At 39.5% G+C, this 19,867-nt stretch overlaps 1 protein-coding gene across 4 annotated transcripts in view; it reads right to left on the bottom strand.

The window, feature by feature from the left end:
- Window positions 1-19,633, bottom strand: part of GPR65 (G protein-coupled receptor 65) — a 101,760-nt gene extending 82,127 nt beyond the window's left edge. The window contains exons 1-2 of one of the 4 annotated variants that reach the window (XM_005605386.4): window positions 19,540-19,633; window positions 12,946-14,625 (exon numbers count right to left, since the gene is read on the bottom strand). In XM_005605386.4, coding sequence (XP_005605443.1) covers window positions 13,144-14,166 — 1,023 coding nt within the window. In that variant the 5' untranslated portion in view covers window positions 14,167-14,625; window positions 19,540-19,633 and the 3' untranslated portion in view covers window positions 12,946-13,143. Of the gene's footprint in view, window positions 1-12,945; window positions 14,626-19,539 lie in introns of those variants that run through there. The other 3 variants (XM_070249594.1, XM_070249595.1, XM_070249596.1) reach the window with 3 other exon arrangements.
- Between the last annotated feature and the right edge of the window lie 234 nt (window positions 19,634-19,867).

Here is a 19,867-nt window from a genome sequence, read left to right as displayed (position 1 = left end):
TGTTAGCCCATTGCTATTCCTACGAGGTCTCATCTCATCTTCCCTACTTCAGTTCAATCAACCAAGTATACCACGTAATTTTTGTGATATCCCTCTTCAAGTCTAGTCAGCTCAGCAAATGACCAAATAAATATTCAATGCCCACCATAAGTAAGATGTGGGGCTAGGTACCATGAGTATTAGTACTCTATCTTTATGTGTTTCCTGCTTGAAAAGGACTGAATTCATTTTCATCAAATGAATGCCAGAGAAACAAATGAGTTTCAAAGTAAAGAGGAAGGAAAATTTTGAAGAGTTTTAATCCTCCTCATTATCCAAACACCCATTTTTCCAGTAACCAACGACCAGGATATTGTTTCTGGGCTCTTCAGTGTAGCCCTATTTTCAGCTATTGTTTTCCAGTGGATGAAATATTAGCTCGATTAAACTAGGCTTATATAAAATGAATGTAATAACATAGTCCTGCACAATTGCCAAACGTTTGTTGAGTTGTGAGGTCACATATTTACATACTACATTTGGATGTGGGAAAGAAACTATTATCATTTTCCCTGGAAAACCCCATTCCCATGGGTGGTGGGGAAAGAACCCTTAAATTTGTACATGGAAGGTATTTCAGTCTCTGATGGCTTGAACTATCTTTTAAAGACTTGTTTAGTATCTTCTGGATAAACACTCAGTTGAATTCAAGATTCATGCTTTCTCTTAAACTCTTCTTAGATATCCACAAGATGGCGCCTTCTACAAGATGGCTCCTGGGTGGAAAGGAGAGTTTATTTGTCCTCTTTGCGGTGAGGAAAGGGTGCTGTTTACCTGCTGGTCCTGACTCTGTTCCCTGGTCCTCTCTGGCCTTTGAGAAGAAGTCCTGCCCATCCACTGGGCATCCTCCTGGCAGGAACTACTGATTCTCACAGCCAGTGTGACTTGCGGTCTGGTGGGGGTCTAGTGTTTCATCTTCTGTGCTCTTCCTGTGGTCCTCACTAGAGCCGCAGATCCTCCAGGTCTCAGTTGCCTATTCTATCCCACCCTGGGTCCAGATTGTCCATCCTTCAACCCCTCACACAGGGTCATGTTTCTCTCCTGCTGTGATCCATGGTAGGCCCAATGGCCCTCTTTGCTCTTCCTTCCCCTTCCCTCTCTGGGAGCATGTGAGAGTATTTGCATACCTACCCTGCCCCACACGAGCTGACCTATTCTCAGCTATCTTTTTCGCATGAGCATGGCATACCACCATGTCTGTTTTTCTGTTCTTTGGCAGTTTTCCTATTTTGGTGCAGGAGTTCCCTGAAGATGCTTTCCTCTTTGAGCCCCAAACAGGAAATGGGCAGGAGCCCCCTCTGCTTCTGGCTTTCCTTGTTGACCTCTCTTGATTCGACCCTAGGGGGCATGTCCTCTCTCTTTCTCCAGCTTGTTCTACCTCATGGCTTCCTTCTAGAATCAGAAGGCATATCTGCTTCATCTTACTGCCCACTGGGGCATCACCAAGCAGTATCTTCTTTTGTGAATGATGGCTTTTTGATACCCCCCTCCTTTTCCTGGGCAATAAACTGGGCTTTAATGATGGAAGGGCTTCGAAAGAACATCACTTACCTGAGAAAAGAAAGTATAAACACTTAATATTTTCTAAATATTATTGCTGTTACATTTGATGAAAATTTTTCATGTATTGAAGTATATAGCATTCTGCTTTAAACCTGATTTGGCCTCAACTAAAGCAGCCTGACTTGTGGCCTGTCCAACATACATTGTACATCTGCTTTAACCATTAAAGATAAGGATGCATTAAACATTATCTCAAAGTACAAGAAAGCATTCTTTGAAGATAAGAATGCATACCTCCTTTTCCACAACACCAGTATCAGTTCTCTTCTGAAGATAAATTTCCTTTCTGGGACATCAGGGTCATGTTGATCTGCTAATCTGTCACTAAATATCTCTTAGAATATGTATCCTGGGCATGTTTGATGTATGTTCTTTGTTCTAAAAAGGTATAAAACTGTGCTGAAAACCATGCTTTTCCAGAACGCTTTGTTCCTTTGTGGAGACTGCCTTCCCGGGCTGGTCCTCAGCTTGGTTCAAGTAAAACTCACCTGCCTCTCTTATCTATAGAATAATTATTGGTTATTTCTGTTGACACATCTAGAATATGTACAACTCTCTGCTCTTTTCTAGGAAGGGAGCTGAGCACGGGCTTGAGGGAGATAAAGAGGTGAATAAAACACGGATTCTGCTCTCAAAGAGCTTTTGACCTGATGGAGGAGCACCACTGGCTGAGGCATGGCAAAAGAACCAGATGTGGCCGCACCACGGGGCCGCGAGATCAGAGAGAGGGGAAAGGCTACACTTAAAATCTGGCAGCTTTCAGTCTAATTGCTTCTTTTCAGTTCTGCAGGTTAGAAACCACAGCCAGAAACCCTACTGGTCAGTTTTTGAGTCTTGACCATGGCTTGAGGATTTCCATCTCTCAGCAAACTGCGGGTTGGGACTGGACTCGGGAGTGGGAGGGCCCCACAAATAGACTCCTTGCCTGCAGGCCGTATGCCTGTTGTATTGTCACCGTGGAGGGCCTGTACCTTTTCTCTGGTAGGTGGAAATTGACAAAGAGGGGCCTGGGAGAGGGCTGCATGATGTTAAAGCAGGAGTCCTCCAAGTGCAGCCCACCTACATCAGTGTTACTGGGGAACTTGTCAGCAATGCCACTTCTCAGGCCCTACCCCAGGCCGACTGGATCAGAATCTCTGCGAATGGGGCTATGAAGGAAAAACCCACCCAGCTTTTCCTTACTAAGTGTGTCCTGTGTGCCTCTTTTACTGCTCACACACAATACTCAACCTCTGATACTTCAGGCTACCATGTGTGGAGGTTTTCCCCTACAACAAGCAATTCTTTGCGACACCAGCTGAGTGTCCTGCACTTTAACTCAGTTCTGACACTCTCTACCTGGAGATAGCGTCTGATCCCACAGGTTGACGACTCAGTTCCACAAGACTGCCCCTCCTTGCTTCAGATGCCAATTGCAAGTAGCAGGTCCCCAAGTGACCCCTCACTTCTGTCTCATTTGGCTACAAATTGAGGGTCCCCATAAGCTGTTGTCAGGTTCCATTAATTTGCTAGAGTGGCTCACAGAATTCAGGGAAACACAGACTTATGTTTACCAGTTTATTAAAGGATGTGACAAAGGACACAGACGAACAGCCAGATGAAGAGATACACAGGGCAAGGTCTAGCAGGGCCCTGAGTGCAGGATCTTCTGTCCTCGTGGAGTTGGGGTACGACACCCTCCTGATACATGAATGTGTTCACCCACCTGGAAGCTCCTGAACCCCGTACTTTGGGGATTTTTATGGAGGCTTCTTCACAGGCATAATCAATCATTAATTCCATTTTCAGGCCCTCTTCCTTCTCAAGAGAATAGGGTGGAGGGCTGAAAATTCCAAGCTTCTAATTGCAGTTTGTTCTTTCTGGTGACCAGCCCCCATCCAGTCAACCAGTCACCTCACTAAAACAAAAGACACGCCTATCAGCAAGGAAATTACAAATGGTTTCAGGAGCTCTGTGTCAGAAACAGTGACAGAGACCAAATATATATTTCTTATTATAAGTCACAGTATCACAGAGGCCCAGCACTGTGTGTTTTTCTTTCTTTCTTTTTTTGTGGTGCAGAAGATTGGCCCTGAGCTAATATCTGTTGCCAATCTTCCTTTTTGCTTGAGGAACATTGTTGCTGAGCTAACATCTGTGCCAATCTTCCTCTATTTTGTATGTGGGATGCTCCCACAGCATGGCTTGATGAGTGGTGTGTAAGTGCACACCTGGGATCTGAACCTATGAACCCCAGGCCACTGAAACAGGGCATGCAAACCCAACCACTACATCACAGGACCACCCCCTGCCCCCTCACCAGCACTCTGTTTTAACAAGTCCTCCAGGTGATTCTGCTGCATGTGAAAGTCTGAGAACCATTGCTCCAGACTCTGAAACGGTACAACTCAACCCCTGGACCAGGGCTTAGCAGCATTCGCATTAACTGGGAATTTGTTAGAAATACACTATTTCAGTGTCCACACCTGATTTATTGACTAAAAATCTTTTAAATCAAGATTCCCAGATGATTCTTATAACCATTAAAGTTTGAGAACCATTGCACTAGCGATGGGACCTATAGTCAGCCTGGCTTGTAGGTCACAGGGAGACAGGATTATTTTACAGAAAGATATGTTTTCTTCTCTCTCTGTTCCAGTGGCCACCTCCAGTGAAAGCTTGGACATCTGAGAGGCAATGATCACCCTCTGACTCAATTGTGGACACACAAAAAATTGCTTTATTTCTTGTTACTGGTCTGTTCTTCCTCCTGAGTCACCAACCTGCTGGGGAGCGGGGTCCATAAAATGATTTCACTTGTGAATGAAAGATATCTCTGCCTCTTCCTGCTTAAACTGTCTCATCGGGTTAACTCAGCTACTTTGGGGCAAATGCTCAACGTTTCAGATATATTCCATCTGTCCTAGCTCCTCCTATGGTGGCTCTGGGGTGGGAGAGGCTTACACGACCTTGTGGCAGGGGAGAGGCAAGGTTAAGCTGCTCACATGACATTCTGTGTGTGGACGGAAATAACCAATAACCATTCTATAGATAAGAGAGATAGGTGAGTTTTACTTGAACCAAGCTGAGGACCAGCCCGGGAAGGCAGTCTCCACAAAGGAAGAAGGGGTTCTGGAGAAGCATGGTTTTCAGCACAGTTTTATACCTTTTTAGAACAAAGAACATACATCAAACATGCCCAGGATACATGTTCTAAGAGATATTTAGTTACAGATTAGCAGATCAACATGAGCCTGATCTCCCAGAAAGGAAACTTATCTTCAAAGGGGAACTGATACTGGTGTTGTAGAAAAGGAAGTATGCATTCTTATCTTCAAAGAACGCTTTCTTGTACTTTGAGATAATGTTTAATGCATCCTTATCTTTAGTGGTTAAAGCAGATGTACAATGTATGTTTGACAGACCACAAGTCAGCCTGCTTTTGAGGCCAAATCAGCTTTAAACCAGAGTGGCGACCCCATATACCTCAATATATGAAAATTTCTTATCATATGCAAATCCAAAACAGGTGTGTCTTCCTTAAGATAGTTTCCTTCCAGTGTTGCAAAATTGTCACGCTGATTTTGTTAGAACACTTTGTTGCCGTATGCTCTAAAACTGCCATGACAAATGTGCAAATCTCTGATGTCTGTGAAATGCATGGTGCTCCATAGACATGGATTTCTTGTGCAATGCTCAACTTGCACAACTGTATGTTAGACTCTATTTTTGTACCATATTGATGCGTATCAGGAGAAGTATGGGGTCTCTCCCAGAGGTTTGCAGCCACCTGCAGGCACCGCAGATTACTAGCACTGACTATTCTCCTCCACCTACTCTGGAAGATTCTACAGCCCCCCTCAGGCCCTGTAAAATCTTCAGGTTCTAGCGGGTTCAACATTTTGTCTCTGATTTCCTCATTCTAATTCGAATTCTTTCTTGCCTCCTCCTCGCAGTCCACTGGGGTCAGATGGGCAGGCTTTTCCCATTTTCTTGCGTAACAGGAGCTTCATTTACATCATAACTGAGTTCTCACTTCCCTTGGCTTACAGAAAACTCCAAGTTCACATCATCCATCACCCTTGACATGAAATGGCAACCTAAGGAGTTTTTAAAATTCTTTTCTTTCTCCATAATGTCTGGCTTTTGAGACTCTGCTCCACTAGTGACTCACAAATAATAGTGACTTCCTTTTTTATTTTTTAGCTAAAACTCAGTCTTTTCTTGAAGTGTGAAAACACACGGCTTCAGTGGATGGGGTCTTCAGGGCGGCAGTATTTTCTAGATGTGAATATAGCAGGAAAGCTCTCACAAAAATCGTATTATTTTACCTTTCTCTTGTGAGGCCTTATCGAAGACTGTAAAAAGAAGCCCAAAGACTCCAATGTCTTGAGTTTTTCCTAACAATTCCCTCATTCGAGAGTCTTGGTAGGCATTTTCTGAGTCCCAGGAGGTAGCAGGAAAGAGTTTAAGCAGCTATTTTGTTACCGTTTAATAATAAGGATTGCTAACTTCACGAACTAGAGATATCCTCACTGCCTTCTCCATCATGCCTCTTCAGCCTCTTTAACAATCTAGAGTCTGAAACTTGCATCACTCTCACTTCCATGTTCCACATTCCATTAGGACGCTTTGGGGTTCAAGAAAGAAAAAAAATCTGACTCAGACTGCTTAAAGAATGAGGAAGTTTATTTGGTTCACGTAGCTGCACTGTGCGGAAACTCATCATGTCATAGGACCCAACTCCAGTGCTCTTTGATTCCCTGAGCTCTCCTTTCTTCCACGTGTTGGCTATTTCATGAGCACAAATGGCCACAGAGATTCCAGGCTTCTCTTCTGCATATCACATCATCCAGAGCAAAGGAAAGAGCCTTTGTCTCAGCATTCCAAGCAGGTTAGGTCACACGACCACCACTGAACCAATCATTGTTCCAGGAGACTGGACTGCTTTGATTGGCTAATGTAGCTACTGTATGTTCCACTCCTGAAACCAAGGACCTCATGGATTTTGAAGGGAATGTCTACCTGATGCACAGGAATCTGAGTCATTAACTGGGCTTATCAATGAGCCTTGTGTTCCAGGATAGTGAGGGAGGCAGCAAAGAACCACTGAGCTTCAGAGGGCTGCTGAAAGCTTAGATAATGTCACTGTCATTGGCGATTGGTAGAGACTGGAAATCAAAGTACCCCCCTCCATTTTCTTAGCATCATGTAAACCTCCCTGATTCTGGCAAGAACCTGAAAGAGGAGGACAGCCCAGTAAGGACTGAGATAGAATTTCCTAGAGCTTGGTGGTATGTGGGCTCGGAGTTACAATTAAGTTGACTTAGAGAAAAGGCAGGAATATTTTTTATAGCACTGAATCAGTGAACAGAGACTCATGCCGTCGTATAGTCTGCAACAAAATTAAGTCAGTTTATGAAGATTTTACTAAAAATTTATGGAAAGAACATCCTAAAAAAATTTCTCATGAGTTAGAAATGATAGATGGAAATCATTATAATTCCTGTTATTACCAAATTAAGATGAATAAAATGTCATTGATAGTGTCTGTTTCTACTGTTTTACCTTAACAAATATAAAATATATTCATAAAGGCTTTCCTGAATGGAAATTCTTTCTCCTTAATCTTATTTTCCCATAGAAGCTTGAAAATTTCCAACTGAAAATACAAATAGTCCCAAGGACTTCAAAAACTGAACTGTGAAGTTAAGACAAAGTATGAAATTGCACCATTCTTAGTTCATTACATGAGTTAACTTATTATTTCTTCACTCAACAAACAATTCTGATTACCAGTGAGAACATGGTTACCATTAGTCCTTTTAGGGACCAGAACAAGATTTGTAGATTTGTAGACTTGTAGAGCAAGAAGGAGAATCTCTGCTTATGCCAGATCCTGCTTTGCCTTGGCAATCCTTTCACCCAAAGATAACCGGACAAGTGTGAAATGCATTAGGTTTTCCCGTCCTGCAGTCCTTTTGAACACAGGATGTCATACTCTCCCTTCTTGGGGGACCTGCCAGAGAAACACTAAAGGCATTGCCCTGAAGATTCAAAACAGCCTTCCTTAGCATCAGCGAGTGTCACTTCCATGAGTAGGAGACTGGCACGAAAGAGGATAATTTTTGGTTATACGTATTTTTAAAAAACACTAATAAAGCCTAATAGAGCTGGCACGCATTATGTGCACACTCTAAGGGGTCACAGGATACCTTTGTGTGGCTTTTCCACAGAGGCACTTTTTAGTCCATTATTGCAATCCTTTGATTTGATCCATTTAACTGTCAAAAGAAATTAGGGTTTCCAGGTTAATCCCTAAGTGTCAATAGTCTTGGACCAAGACCAGAAATTTTATGATAATTTTGAAAAAGATTCTTTCAGAAGGATGTGTACAACTTCAATCACATATCCAAGAAGGGTGAATGAAACGCTGAGAACCGAAGTTACTATTTTTCATAGCATTGGCCAGTCAAGTCATTGTAGGGCAAGATTTCTTGATTGTATTTAATTTGAAATAAGTTGAGCACACATTTCCTAGATAACACAATTTATATTTTTATTCTGAAGCTTGCACTGAACAATGATTTGGGGCCTTCCCTAGCTCATTCTTTTATGGGCTTGCTTTTTGAACACCTCATTGTGACATTATTTGAGGAATCACAACCTATTTTTCAAATGTGTAAAAAGCCACTGGTGTTTCATAAAGGGTTTAGGAAAATTATAGGAAGAAGAAAAATAGATTACAGGCCATTGTATGTTTAATGATATGCAAATGCTGTTAAATTATAGCATGATTGTATCACTGTTCTTTGGGGAAGAACAGATTTAATTCAAAGTAGCATATGTAACATTTTAGAGCTGAGATCTAATAATAATAAATTAGAAGTTAAAAATCACGCATGTTTGAATTACATCTTGACTTTCATAGATAATAACTTCAACATAGTAGACAAGACTGAAAATGGCTTATAGCTTAAATGTTTTATGTTTCTATTTATGTGAAAAGTGGCCAGTATTTTCTTATATGAGTAAGGAAACTAAATAAGGACAAGTCATCAATGTTATAGCCACAATTCTGTAGGAATTGCACAGTTTAGCCTATGTTCTCTTACATGTGGACTGACCAATTTTAACCAGCTGAAAAAAAATACTGGAATGGCACAAAGTTTAAACCAAGTGAAATTATCTGATGATTACTGAACTTTCCAGAAAGCAAAGAGATAAATGATGCAAACTGAATATCAGCATTTTCCTCCATTCATTTCCAATTCATAGGTGATATTTCTTGTTTCTTGGATAGAAAAACGTCGCCCTAAGCTACCCTTTGCTCTTCGGGAGTGGCAGCTAGCCATGAACTACAAGGCTCTGAATAGAACGTGCTCGACCCCTAGTGGTCACAGACAGAGAGCCTTGTGTGATTTTTCTTGGCCAGAAACAAATGATGGAGTAAGAAAAGGATCTCTGGAGGAGAAGAGGAATCTTAACTCCCACATCACTTCCCTCTCACCCACATTTGACCCGATTTTGCCGTTGTCAGCTTATTTCTGCAAACAAGTGGCATTCAGCTAATGCAGCTAAATAACATGAACTTAATCACGCTCTGCTCCATCTTTACGCTGTATGAAATGTCAAAGAACAAAAGAAATAACAGAGGTCAAAAAAAATTTCTTTTGACTTGAATCGAATCAGCTGTTTAAACAAAGAACAAAAGAGGACATTCCTGCTTTCCTTTAAACTTCTGTTATTTTCCCTCAAAGGTGTCTATCCAGATGTAAATAAAACATCTCAGTCAGTAATGGATTTTTCCAGAACAGTAAAGCAATGAAAAAAACACACAGACAAGTTTTCTTACCACAGCTTGCTTGGCAGCCACTTCTGGCTGGAGGAGGATGAAGGGAGGAGGGGTAGGGAGGCAGAATCTTAGCAACGTCCCCCTGGCTGCTCATTTTTAGTAAACAAGAAAATGACAACACCCACATGGTGCATTATTTCAGAAGTTAAGGAGATAACATGTGTTCTACAGGTTGATATTAGATGCCCTACAAAACAGTACAAGCACGTGCTATAACAGCCCAGGGATTTTTTTATTTGTTTGTTGTTGTGAGATGGGGCAGGTTGTTTGTGTGTGTCTATGAATACGTGTTATTTGTGTGTGGGGATGTCAGTTGGAGAAATAGCCTTCTGATTCACGGCAGGGTCACCCGATGGACCTTGACAAAGAAGTCTATTATCACAGAGGCCTTCCTGGGTCAGGGTTTTATAGTAGCTGTTGCATTTCCATAGAAATCTGTGGATGGGTTTAGCCAGAAAAGAATAGGGGCCTCACGCATAAATGACAGAATGATGACAGTGATGAAGGGGCAAAAAAAGCCCAGGGCAAGATAAAAGTGTTAGAAAAAGAAATGCCTATATGCTATGTTTCACAAATTCTATTTTAGAATCCATATGTCTAATTAAAAATAAATAAATCAAGTTCACAAAGTCAATAGAGGCAATTAGTAAATAATTATTTATTTTCTCATAACATTAAAGAATGGAAATATAATGTCTTGGGGAAAATTTTTAGCTTAAATTGAAAAGGGAAGAAAGAATAAATCAGGTTGGGGATGCAGATTAGCTCAGGATGCTCCTGGGGAGATGAGGCTGTATAATTTGAACCAAATGAGGTGGTTATTTTTGATGGTTAGTTTTTTAATTTCTCCTTTACCCAAAAGGCTTCCCCAGACGAGGTAGGGAAAATGGAGGTTTTAAAAACCTGTTCTCAGTCCCTTTACTGGCTTATCCAAGATATCTAATAGAGTTCATTAAAATAGAAAATAACATTCTGAATAAGGAAATGAAAAGTCAAAAATTTACACAATTTAAAAATGGATATTTACCTGTCTGTTTATGGTGATGTCCATACCGTGTGTCTCCTAGAATTGTGCGCTCCTAGAATCAGGCACTAATGAGAATGTGCCACAGAACCAGGAGCAATGAAGTCCTAGAGTTACCTTAATGGATGTGTTTGACCATCTGGAAGAAGTACCCACAGCAGCGGTGTGCTGGAGCCAGCTCCTACCAGCTTGCATTGCTACATTCCTATCCTCAGTGTGTCTCCAGGGACCGTTCTGTCTCTTGGCTGGCTGTCCAAGTAAAGAGGAGAATAGCTACTAATAATGAACATTTAGAAATCTCATCACAGTTTACAAAGTGCTTTCACATCTACTTGTTAAAAGCACAGGGTACTATTGTCTCTGCAGTTTACAGAAACTGAGCCTTAGGGAGAGCACGAAAATTTCTTGAGGTCAAACAGCTCATAAGTGGTTATCCGTGGTGTTCCACTCCAGGTCTGCCTACAGAAAAGTCCCAGGCAATGATAGCTACAAGGTTTTATTCTTTCCAGAAGTACTTTCGGTTTAACAAGGATCATTAATCAGGAACCTCAAAAGCCTTTCAAAACTAGAGAATTAACTGTGCAATGTTGGGATTGTAGATTACCTGAGACCATGTCGAGAGTACTTTGCCCCGAATCAAATGAGCAGCCTCCCAACACGGATTCTCCATGATTGGCCCTGCTCTGAGGGGGAAGGATGGTCGCTTGAAGCTTTCGGCAGCCTGGTTCATTTTGGAACTTACCTCACAACATCCTAAATCAATGATTTTGCTGTTAATTGTTAAATAGAACATTCTTCTTAAGGGTGCCACAAATTTGTCTTTGCCAAATCTCTTCATACACCAACCGAGGTAAAATCCGAATCAGTTCTCTGTAACAGACCAGTTTAATTACCATCTATATGGTTTACTACATTTCCAGAGGGATTAGTTATGAAAGAACTCTCCTTTTTCCCTTATTCTGATCTAAATCCAGTGACTATCCTGAACAACTCTTCATGCTTATATGTCTTTTGCATCCCTAAAGAAAGAAATGGTAGGAATATTTTAAAAAAACCCAAACCCATAAAGAAGCAAAAACTAGTCTGGAGGGAAGTCAGGATTTTGGGTTCCAGGTCTGGTCCTGCCTGCCTCCAGCTAACTGTGTGATGTTGGACACACACTTACCCTGCATCTGAGTTTCCAGATGTGGGCAAAATTGTTTCTGGATCTTTCACTTTTACAAGTAGTCAACTCACAGGCTGCCAAAAATTGATCAATAATCAATCAAACAGCCCAAACTATTTTGGGTACTCTTCATTTTTATGGTATATCTTTAGCCTTTAAGCATATGTAAGTGTGTCTCAGAGTGTCCAGACAGAATCTATTGATTCTCTGAAAACTTTATGACCAGAAAAATGCAAAGAACAGAGAATGCACATATGGCCTCAAAGCAAGGTGGTTTTCTATTGTGTACTCAAACTGTCATGGAAAACTAACGGAAAATGTAGTCAGTTTGTACACTCACAGATTTTTCAGTGTGTGTCTAGAAATTCATTATGGAAAGGATATTAGTATTTCCTGCTATCAGGATTTTTGTTTTCTAATGTGAGGGCACCAGGTAGTACCAAGACATCTGCAATCTGATCATTTTGAAGGGGAGTAAAAGGAACAGATAGATAGGAAAGAGAAGGGAGAGAAGGAGGAAGGAAGGAGAGTAGGATAAAAAAAATCTTAAAAAATACTTCTGTCAGGAAAAATATTTATCTAATATCTACTTAAAACTAGGCAGAGTAATTTCCATGAGAAAATATAAACATGAAAGAATATATTATAACAAGAGTCTCTAAATATTCTAAGTCCAAAAAGAAGTCTCTGAATGTAAGATTTAATGTCATAAATGTCTTTTTTTTGTCTATAATATGTCTTTTTGTTTAGAAATTAAACTGCTGGTAATTTCAATTATGTTGGACTGAACCTCAAATTTAAAAAAATCAAAATTAAACAAAAATACTGTGATTGGAAAGAAAGTAAAGAAGGTTTCTGAGTAGCTGAAAGAACTTTCACAAAACTCATGTGCTTTATGTCATGGAAGAGGCCTTCAGACTCTCACTCAGAGACAATTTACTTCGTCAAGAAGGCTTACAACTCAGTGACTAGGTTTCCAAACTGATGTGAGCTTCATAAGGCTTCATGAGACCAATTTCTCTGTAACCCCTGGACTTAACACAAAACCTAGTACATAGAGAGGCCTCAATAAATATTTGTTGGCAATGAGAAGGTCAGAAGCAGTATTTAGCTGTTGGGGTGGTCGGAGACAGGGCCCCACAGTTGGGAGAAGTGATAGCTGACCATCTGAAATCCATAGAAAGAGTGAGACAAATCATAAAAACCAGACATGAAGGTCACTGATTTCAAGAAACACTGTCCCATACATCTTACCAACCTCTGAGGGATTATAGCACAGACACAAAAACAATTGCCATCGACAATAATGCTCCCAAGTCATTAGGAAAATATGAAATTTTATTTAGTACTCACTTAGTAAAAGTCAGGGAGCAATACAGTGCGTTTTTAAGATATTTCCACTGGAGAGGATTAAAATATTCACTCAGATGGAACACAGTCTTCTCCTATGTTAGATTTCCTTTTCAAAACGCAATCTTGGTGATACAGTATTGTAAACCTTAAAAAAATTCCGTGGTTTTATTCCAGAATGTCTAATTCTACAGTATCTTTTGTAGACATAGACGGTATGCGTTTTCTTTGTCTTTGTGATGTGTTGAGCCTCCCAGTACAGAATTTTAGTACATTCCACATATCAGATCTTCCTGTTTCAGTCACAAAACAGTACAGAATTGGATCCGCAACACAATTTAAGCTTGTTAAAGCAACCGTGATTCTATACATCTTATACGACTGCTTCCCAGACTTGTGGTCAAATAGATTGTTGTCTAAGTTCGCATTCCGCTCTAGAATGCAGCGAATCAGCAACATCACATGAAAGGGAGTAAAACACAAGATAAAAGTCAATGTGATACTAACAAGTAGTTTTATGATTCTCTTCTTTTCACTGTCTTCCGTGGCTCGATTATGCTGCACAGCTTGGTAGACCTTCAGGTTGCAAACCATTATGATGACCAGAGGTATGGCATAGCATGCACACGTCCTAAACAAGCTGAGTTTGATTTGCCATTTTTCCAAGGGGTATTTGTCATAGCATAAAGTGAAATTAGACTTTTCGGCATCACAGTATTCGATAGTCGTTTCATCTTCCCAGAGAATGACAGCATTGAAGATGGTTTCCAAGATCCAGACGAATAGGCTGACCATGAATGCAAATCTTCTTGTTTTTAGGAAAAAGAACTTCAAAGGGTAGACGACTGCTAAGTACCGATCGACAGCAATGCAGGTGAGGAATGCTGTGCTGCTGTAGAAGTTCATGTACGTGAAGAAGGCACTCACTTTGCACAAGGCAGGAGAGAAAGTCCAGTTGTCTTTATTCCAAGTATAATCAATCCATAGAGGGAGAGTTAATGTATACAGCAGATCTGACAGTGATAAACTGAAGAGGTAAATTCCCAATTCATTTTCCTTTTTTACTTGCAGAAAAGACACACAGAGAGATCCAATATTGGCTGGAATGCTGACTATGACCACAATGACGTAGACAATCGGAAACAAATAGTGATCCAGGTCATGCTGTTCTTCAATACATGTGCTGTTCATCTTTTCTTTTTAAGGTAGCAATTACATCTGTTCTTAGAGGATAAATAGCAAAGTAAGTCTTGCCTCGTTGTAGTTTGTTTTCAACATTCAATTCTCTTTTACTAAGATTTATTCCATTTTTCTTTGTTTTCAAAAGTTCTTATTAATTCATCAATGCTTTTAAAGGGTGGGTGTAGATCAATTTTCACACAGATATCGATGGTTGGAAGTCAGAATCCAGGCTCCTGGCTGTTAGCTAAAGTGGTCAGTCGATTTTAATGAGCTGAAGTCCATGCGCTCATTGTCACAGAATGCTGATGATGTCCCTCCGAGGAATGACCACGTTATCCCTCAGCTTTCATAGAGTGCTGTCGCCACTTTGCTTCTCTTCATGAAACCCAGAGGAGATTAGTGCAAACATGAATACATAAGGCTTTATTTTTACAGAGATTGACATCTCTTTTTAAAATGCCCTCGTTTCTGTAATAAAAGATGAACTAGAATAGTTTAGATGTTTAAATGATACATCACGGTTTTGAAACAGTCTTTTTTAATTTCATTTATTGAAGATGCCCCAAATGCATTAAATTACAATGAAGCTGTTTGAAAAGGGAAAATTACCCAATTGACTTCAGTAAGTGAAACCGAGCTGAGATATTTTACCTCTTTCAAATAAGAATTATCCAAGGGATGCTAGATTAGAGGGAATTCTATTTCTCATAGGCTATGATCTAAGAACACAAAACTAAAGTTGAAAAGTCATTATAGGAGCTAATAAAAAAGGTCGTAAATTCACTGATTTGTTGGTAATCAGTAAATGCTTTTGAGTGTATGATACAGTGAACAGCTACATGATTTCAAGTTTTTAATTACATATACAATCAAGGTATAAGGCACTTTCAAAATCGGCTGATTAGCCGTGAAAACATTGTCACAAGAAATTTAATGAAGTATTTTAAAATATAGCAGCTTGCTGAACCTTCATAAATGATTCTGTTTTCCTTTGCTTCTTTTGTTGCTAATTCATTTTGCCTATCTCATTTCTATTTTCCACCTAAGTAGTGGCACCAAAAGATTCGTACAAGTCTTCTAGCTATAATAGCAATTCTAATTCTAGAAAATGACTTGTGGATGATCATTTCTGCAAATTAGATATAATATAACCCCACATTTTCTAGAGGACAACACTTTTATGTGCTCTATTACACTACATGGGCTTCAAATAAACTTGCATTTTTTTTTCCCCTAAGATTGGCACCTGAGCTAACAACTGTTGCCAATCTTTTTTTTTCTTCTTCCCCTGGAAACTCCCTAGTACGTAGTTGTATATTCTAGTTGTGAATGCCTCTGGCTGTGCTATGTGGGACGCCGCCTCAGTGTGGCCTGATGAGCCGAGCTATATCCGCGCCCAGGATTCAAACCGGTGAAACCCTGGGCCGCTGGAGCAGAACGTGCGAACTTAACCACTCAGGCACCAGGCCGGTCCTCTAAACTTGAAAAATTATCATGTCACATCACGTTCTCACACTCAGTGACAATGTGTTGTTATGTTTCCATATATCTGTCAACATGTTTTCTTTAAAAGGTTAAAAGTGTTTCTTTTTGATAAGTTATAATGGGTAATGTAACAGTTTTATTAAGACAAGCTTTTATTTTTCCTGCACTCGATTTTAGAAACAGATGGCTAAAAGGAGCAAATATCCTGCTACTACACTAAAAGAAGACAATCTCCCAGTTCTTAGAGGCACGAGGCTGAATTTTGAAGAGTCTGTTGTTTAGTTCAGGAATCCGCTGTGGATTGTTTTAAAGTTGCAATTAATTATCTTTTCACCACTTATGAAGAAGATGTAAATTACACGGGCTGTGAGATTGAGATAGAAAGATGTACATAACTATCTCAATGGATGTGTGTGTATATATCTCAAGACAAGTAAGACGAACCATCATGCATTTCTTTTCCTTCTGTCTGCATTGTTGCAAACAACAATATAGAGTGCTATATTAGACATTTAATTGTTAAGAAAAAAAAAAGAAATCAGGTGGTGGTTGCCTTTGGGGAGGGGCTGGGTACTGACAGGAAGAGGACACTGGGAGCACTTCTGAGAAGTCGATTCTGTTCTGTTTCTTGAAATGAGTGTCGATTCCACAAACAAGTTCAGATTGTAAAAACTTATCAAGCAGTACAATTAGGATATGTACACTTTTCTGAATGTACGTCACATTGTGGTTAAAAAGTGGAATCAAAAGGCCATATGGGGGCTGGCCCCATGGTCAAGTGGTTAAGTTTGCACGCTCTGCTTCAGGGGCTCAGGGTTTTGCTGGCTGGGATCCTGGGCGCGGACCTAGCACTGCTTGTCAGGCCACACTGAGGCGTCGTCCCACATAGCAGAGCCAGAAGGACCTACAACTAGAATACACAACTATGCACTGGTGGGGCTTTGGGGAGAAGAAGAAGAAGAAGACTGGCAACAGATGTTACCGCAGGTGCCAACATAAAAAAAAAGGCCATATAGGATGGGATGTAAAGAGCCTAGACCACCAACCAACATCTGTTTTGCCTGCAGATGGAGCAAATATGCCTTCCTAAGAAATGACGTGATTTGACTTTTTTCTTCTTATATAAAAAGTAATTCATAAAAACAAAATGATACAAAAAATAAATAATTTAAATAACATGAAAAGGAATCCACAAAAAATAAAGGTTTGCTATATGAAACAATAAATATTCTAGGCACCTGGAAGAAGTAAACACAAATAGTCCCTTGAGGAAAGCTCCTCAATCTAAGCTTCAAAGAATTCTCACAGATAGAGTTCTAACAAACATGGGCTCGTTAAAACACACACATCCGCACACACATGCATACACACTGAAATTAGCCACTATGTGTGAGATTCAGCAAAAACAAGAGAGAAGAGTACCGGAGCCACAAAAGCTTTAGAGATAAAATTGATAGATCACATAACACAAAGCATAACCATATTTAATGTTTAAAGAAGTAAAAGCAGGAATATGAAGGCATGAGTATGGAGCAAGAGACTACAAAAGATGACCAGGCATAATTTTAAAAAGTTTGCAATAGACCTTCTAGAAATAAAAAATATAATAATTTAAATTTTAAAATCAACACAGGGACTAACCTCGGATTAGCTCCAGCTGAGAGGGGAATTAGTATGTTACAAGATAGAACTAAAGAAATAACACAAAATTATCAGAGTGCGAAAGAGACAGGAAAATACCGAAGAGACGTAGAGGATAAAGTGAAAAGGTCAGACTGTGTGTAACTGAAACTCTTTAAGGACAGAAGGGAGAAAATAGGGATGAGGCAATGTTTGAAAAGATAATGACTGACAGCTAACTAGAATTGATGAAGGACACGGAATCCTCAGATTTATGAAGCCCAGCAAATCCCAAATAGGATTAAAAACACACAAAGGTAGAAATTTACACTTTGACATACTACAGTCAAGCTGCAGATCACCAAAGATTACGAAAAAAAAGAGCCAAAGAGAATAGATGGGCTACCTACAAAGTAAGAAATTTAGACTGACAAAAGACTTCTCGATGCAATAATATTCGAAAACAGAAGACAGCAGATTGATATTTCCAAACTACTAAGAAAATATTTGTCATCCTATATATACCCAAGAGAACTAAATTTCAAAACCAGAGCAAAAATAAGGACATTTCCAAATAAACTACCATCAAGAAAGTTCCCTTCAACTTCATTAAACAAACTTCAAAAAGATATAAGTGAAGAAGAAAAATGACACTGAAAAAAGTCTGAGATGCATGAAGGATTGAATAAGCTACAGAGGATGGAACTCTGATGGGTGCATGACATCACGTCCATTACTAGGCTCCTGTGTCTTGGGGAGGATACCTGAACCATGAAAATATCCTTTCTGGGGACCAGGACTAAAAGAGCCAAGTGATGGGAAATGGGTGCCCCTTCCTCCCTTATCCATATTAATTAATAAGTATACATATTTTCTCTTGAAAATATAAGATGAATAAAATGGAAAAAAATGATTTTAGGGGGATCTATAAAGTTCTCAATGGGATAAACTTCTTTCTCTGTAAAAATGTTTCCTGCCTTGATTAAAACAACCACAAGATTGAATGGTTGGATTCAGATACTGAGGTGTCTTCTCTGTTGGGCAACAGAGACAGTGGTTGTGCAGGCTTGTGGTTGTGTGTGTGGGCTCTGGAAACTGCTTGAAATGTTCTCAATAGCCCTTGGGGTATTTGTGACCATGTGGATTTCTTTACTTCTCTAAGTTTCAGTTTCCACTGATGTGAGATAGCACCCACTTCATAGAGTTGTTGTGAGGATTAAATGAGATGACACATGAAGCAAAGAACCTTGCTTCAGCCTTCATATACATTAGTTAATATTGTTTTAATGACAATACCCCTAGTCTGTAGCTGTCTGTAGCTGTCCTTCATGCTGTTCCTTCTATTTCCTAAAAGGAGGTCATCTTTGGCCATCTACCCAGAGCATAGCAGGGAAGTCAGAGGCACCCAGAGTGTGATTTGTACAGCAACATTTCACATATGATAGCAAGCTCTGCAGATAATAGTTAAATTAATTTGTGTGAATCTGAGATTTTAATTGAATACATAGTTCTTATTATTCATACGTCCTTTCAGATATTATTTTGACTACTTTAATCAAATTGTTTTGAGAACCAGTGCTGAGAAGTTTGGATAAATTTTTCACTTTGATTTTAATTTTTGCCAAATGCCAAAAGAAAATAATCCACAGTACATTAAAATAGATCTATTCTTAACCAGCTCCTAAAAGGGTACAAATCACTGAGGACAATGATCAAAAGATAAAATATTTTCCTACAGTGGTACGGGAAACGTTTGCCTTTATTTGTCAATTTAATAGCTACTTGTTAAGACTCTACTGGGTGTCAGACACCGTGATTGTCACTTATTAGGAATTATTAATTCTTATTAATACTGGAAATATTATTTCCAAACTTCACAATATTTCTGACCGTATAAAAAGTATCATGAGAGGATACTGTCTTGATGAGGAAATGATGCCATACAGCTCTAGAGCCAGGAGCTGGTAGATTTCTTCCAAACCATTTAAATCAGTTTGCCAATATACTGTTCCTGAAGAGGACATTGAGTATAAACATTCTTCTTTTGTATTTCAATAGTTTTACCCGACTATTTCTAAATGTAAATTTTGACGTCCCTTTACCACTGTTCAAAGTAGAGGAAACCACGTGTCGTCTTCATTTCTCTCTATAATAATGCTTTGCACTGCCACATTTATACAGCCTAAACTAGATAAAATGTTGCAAACATTACTGACAATCATGAAAAATATGTTATCTACTTAAAAATCCTATTTTATTTTTTAATCTTATACTTACCCATGTTTCTTGGGGTGACGATTTTGTCGACTGAGGAGCTGGAAAAAACTGCTGGCACCAAGAAGAGAAACCAACACTGTTGAGGGCACAGGAAATTGCACTCATAGTTTATCATAAACCAAAGAGGAAGCAGCATGTTAACAAGAAGGATGTACATTATCCAAGTTTGAACAAAAGAAGTCTCTTAAATATTTTAAAAGATGTTCTCATTTGTTTACTGTAGTATAGTTTTTATAACTCTCTTTTCTCTTTGCATCTTAATTATAATTGTATTCTATTATATGTGCTTTAAATAATAGAATGTGTACTAGAATTCCATTTAGTACAC

The sequence above is a fragment of the Equus caballus genome, chromosome 24 (genome assembly GCF_041296265.1).
Source record: "Equus caballus isolate H_3958 breed thoroughbred chromosome 24, TB-T2T, whole genome shotgun sequence".
Lineage (NCBI taxonomy): Eukaryota > Metazoa > Chordata > Mammalia > Perissodactyla > Equidae > Equus > Equus caballus.
This window is presented reverse-complemented; position numbering and strand designations above follow the sequence as displayed.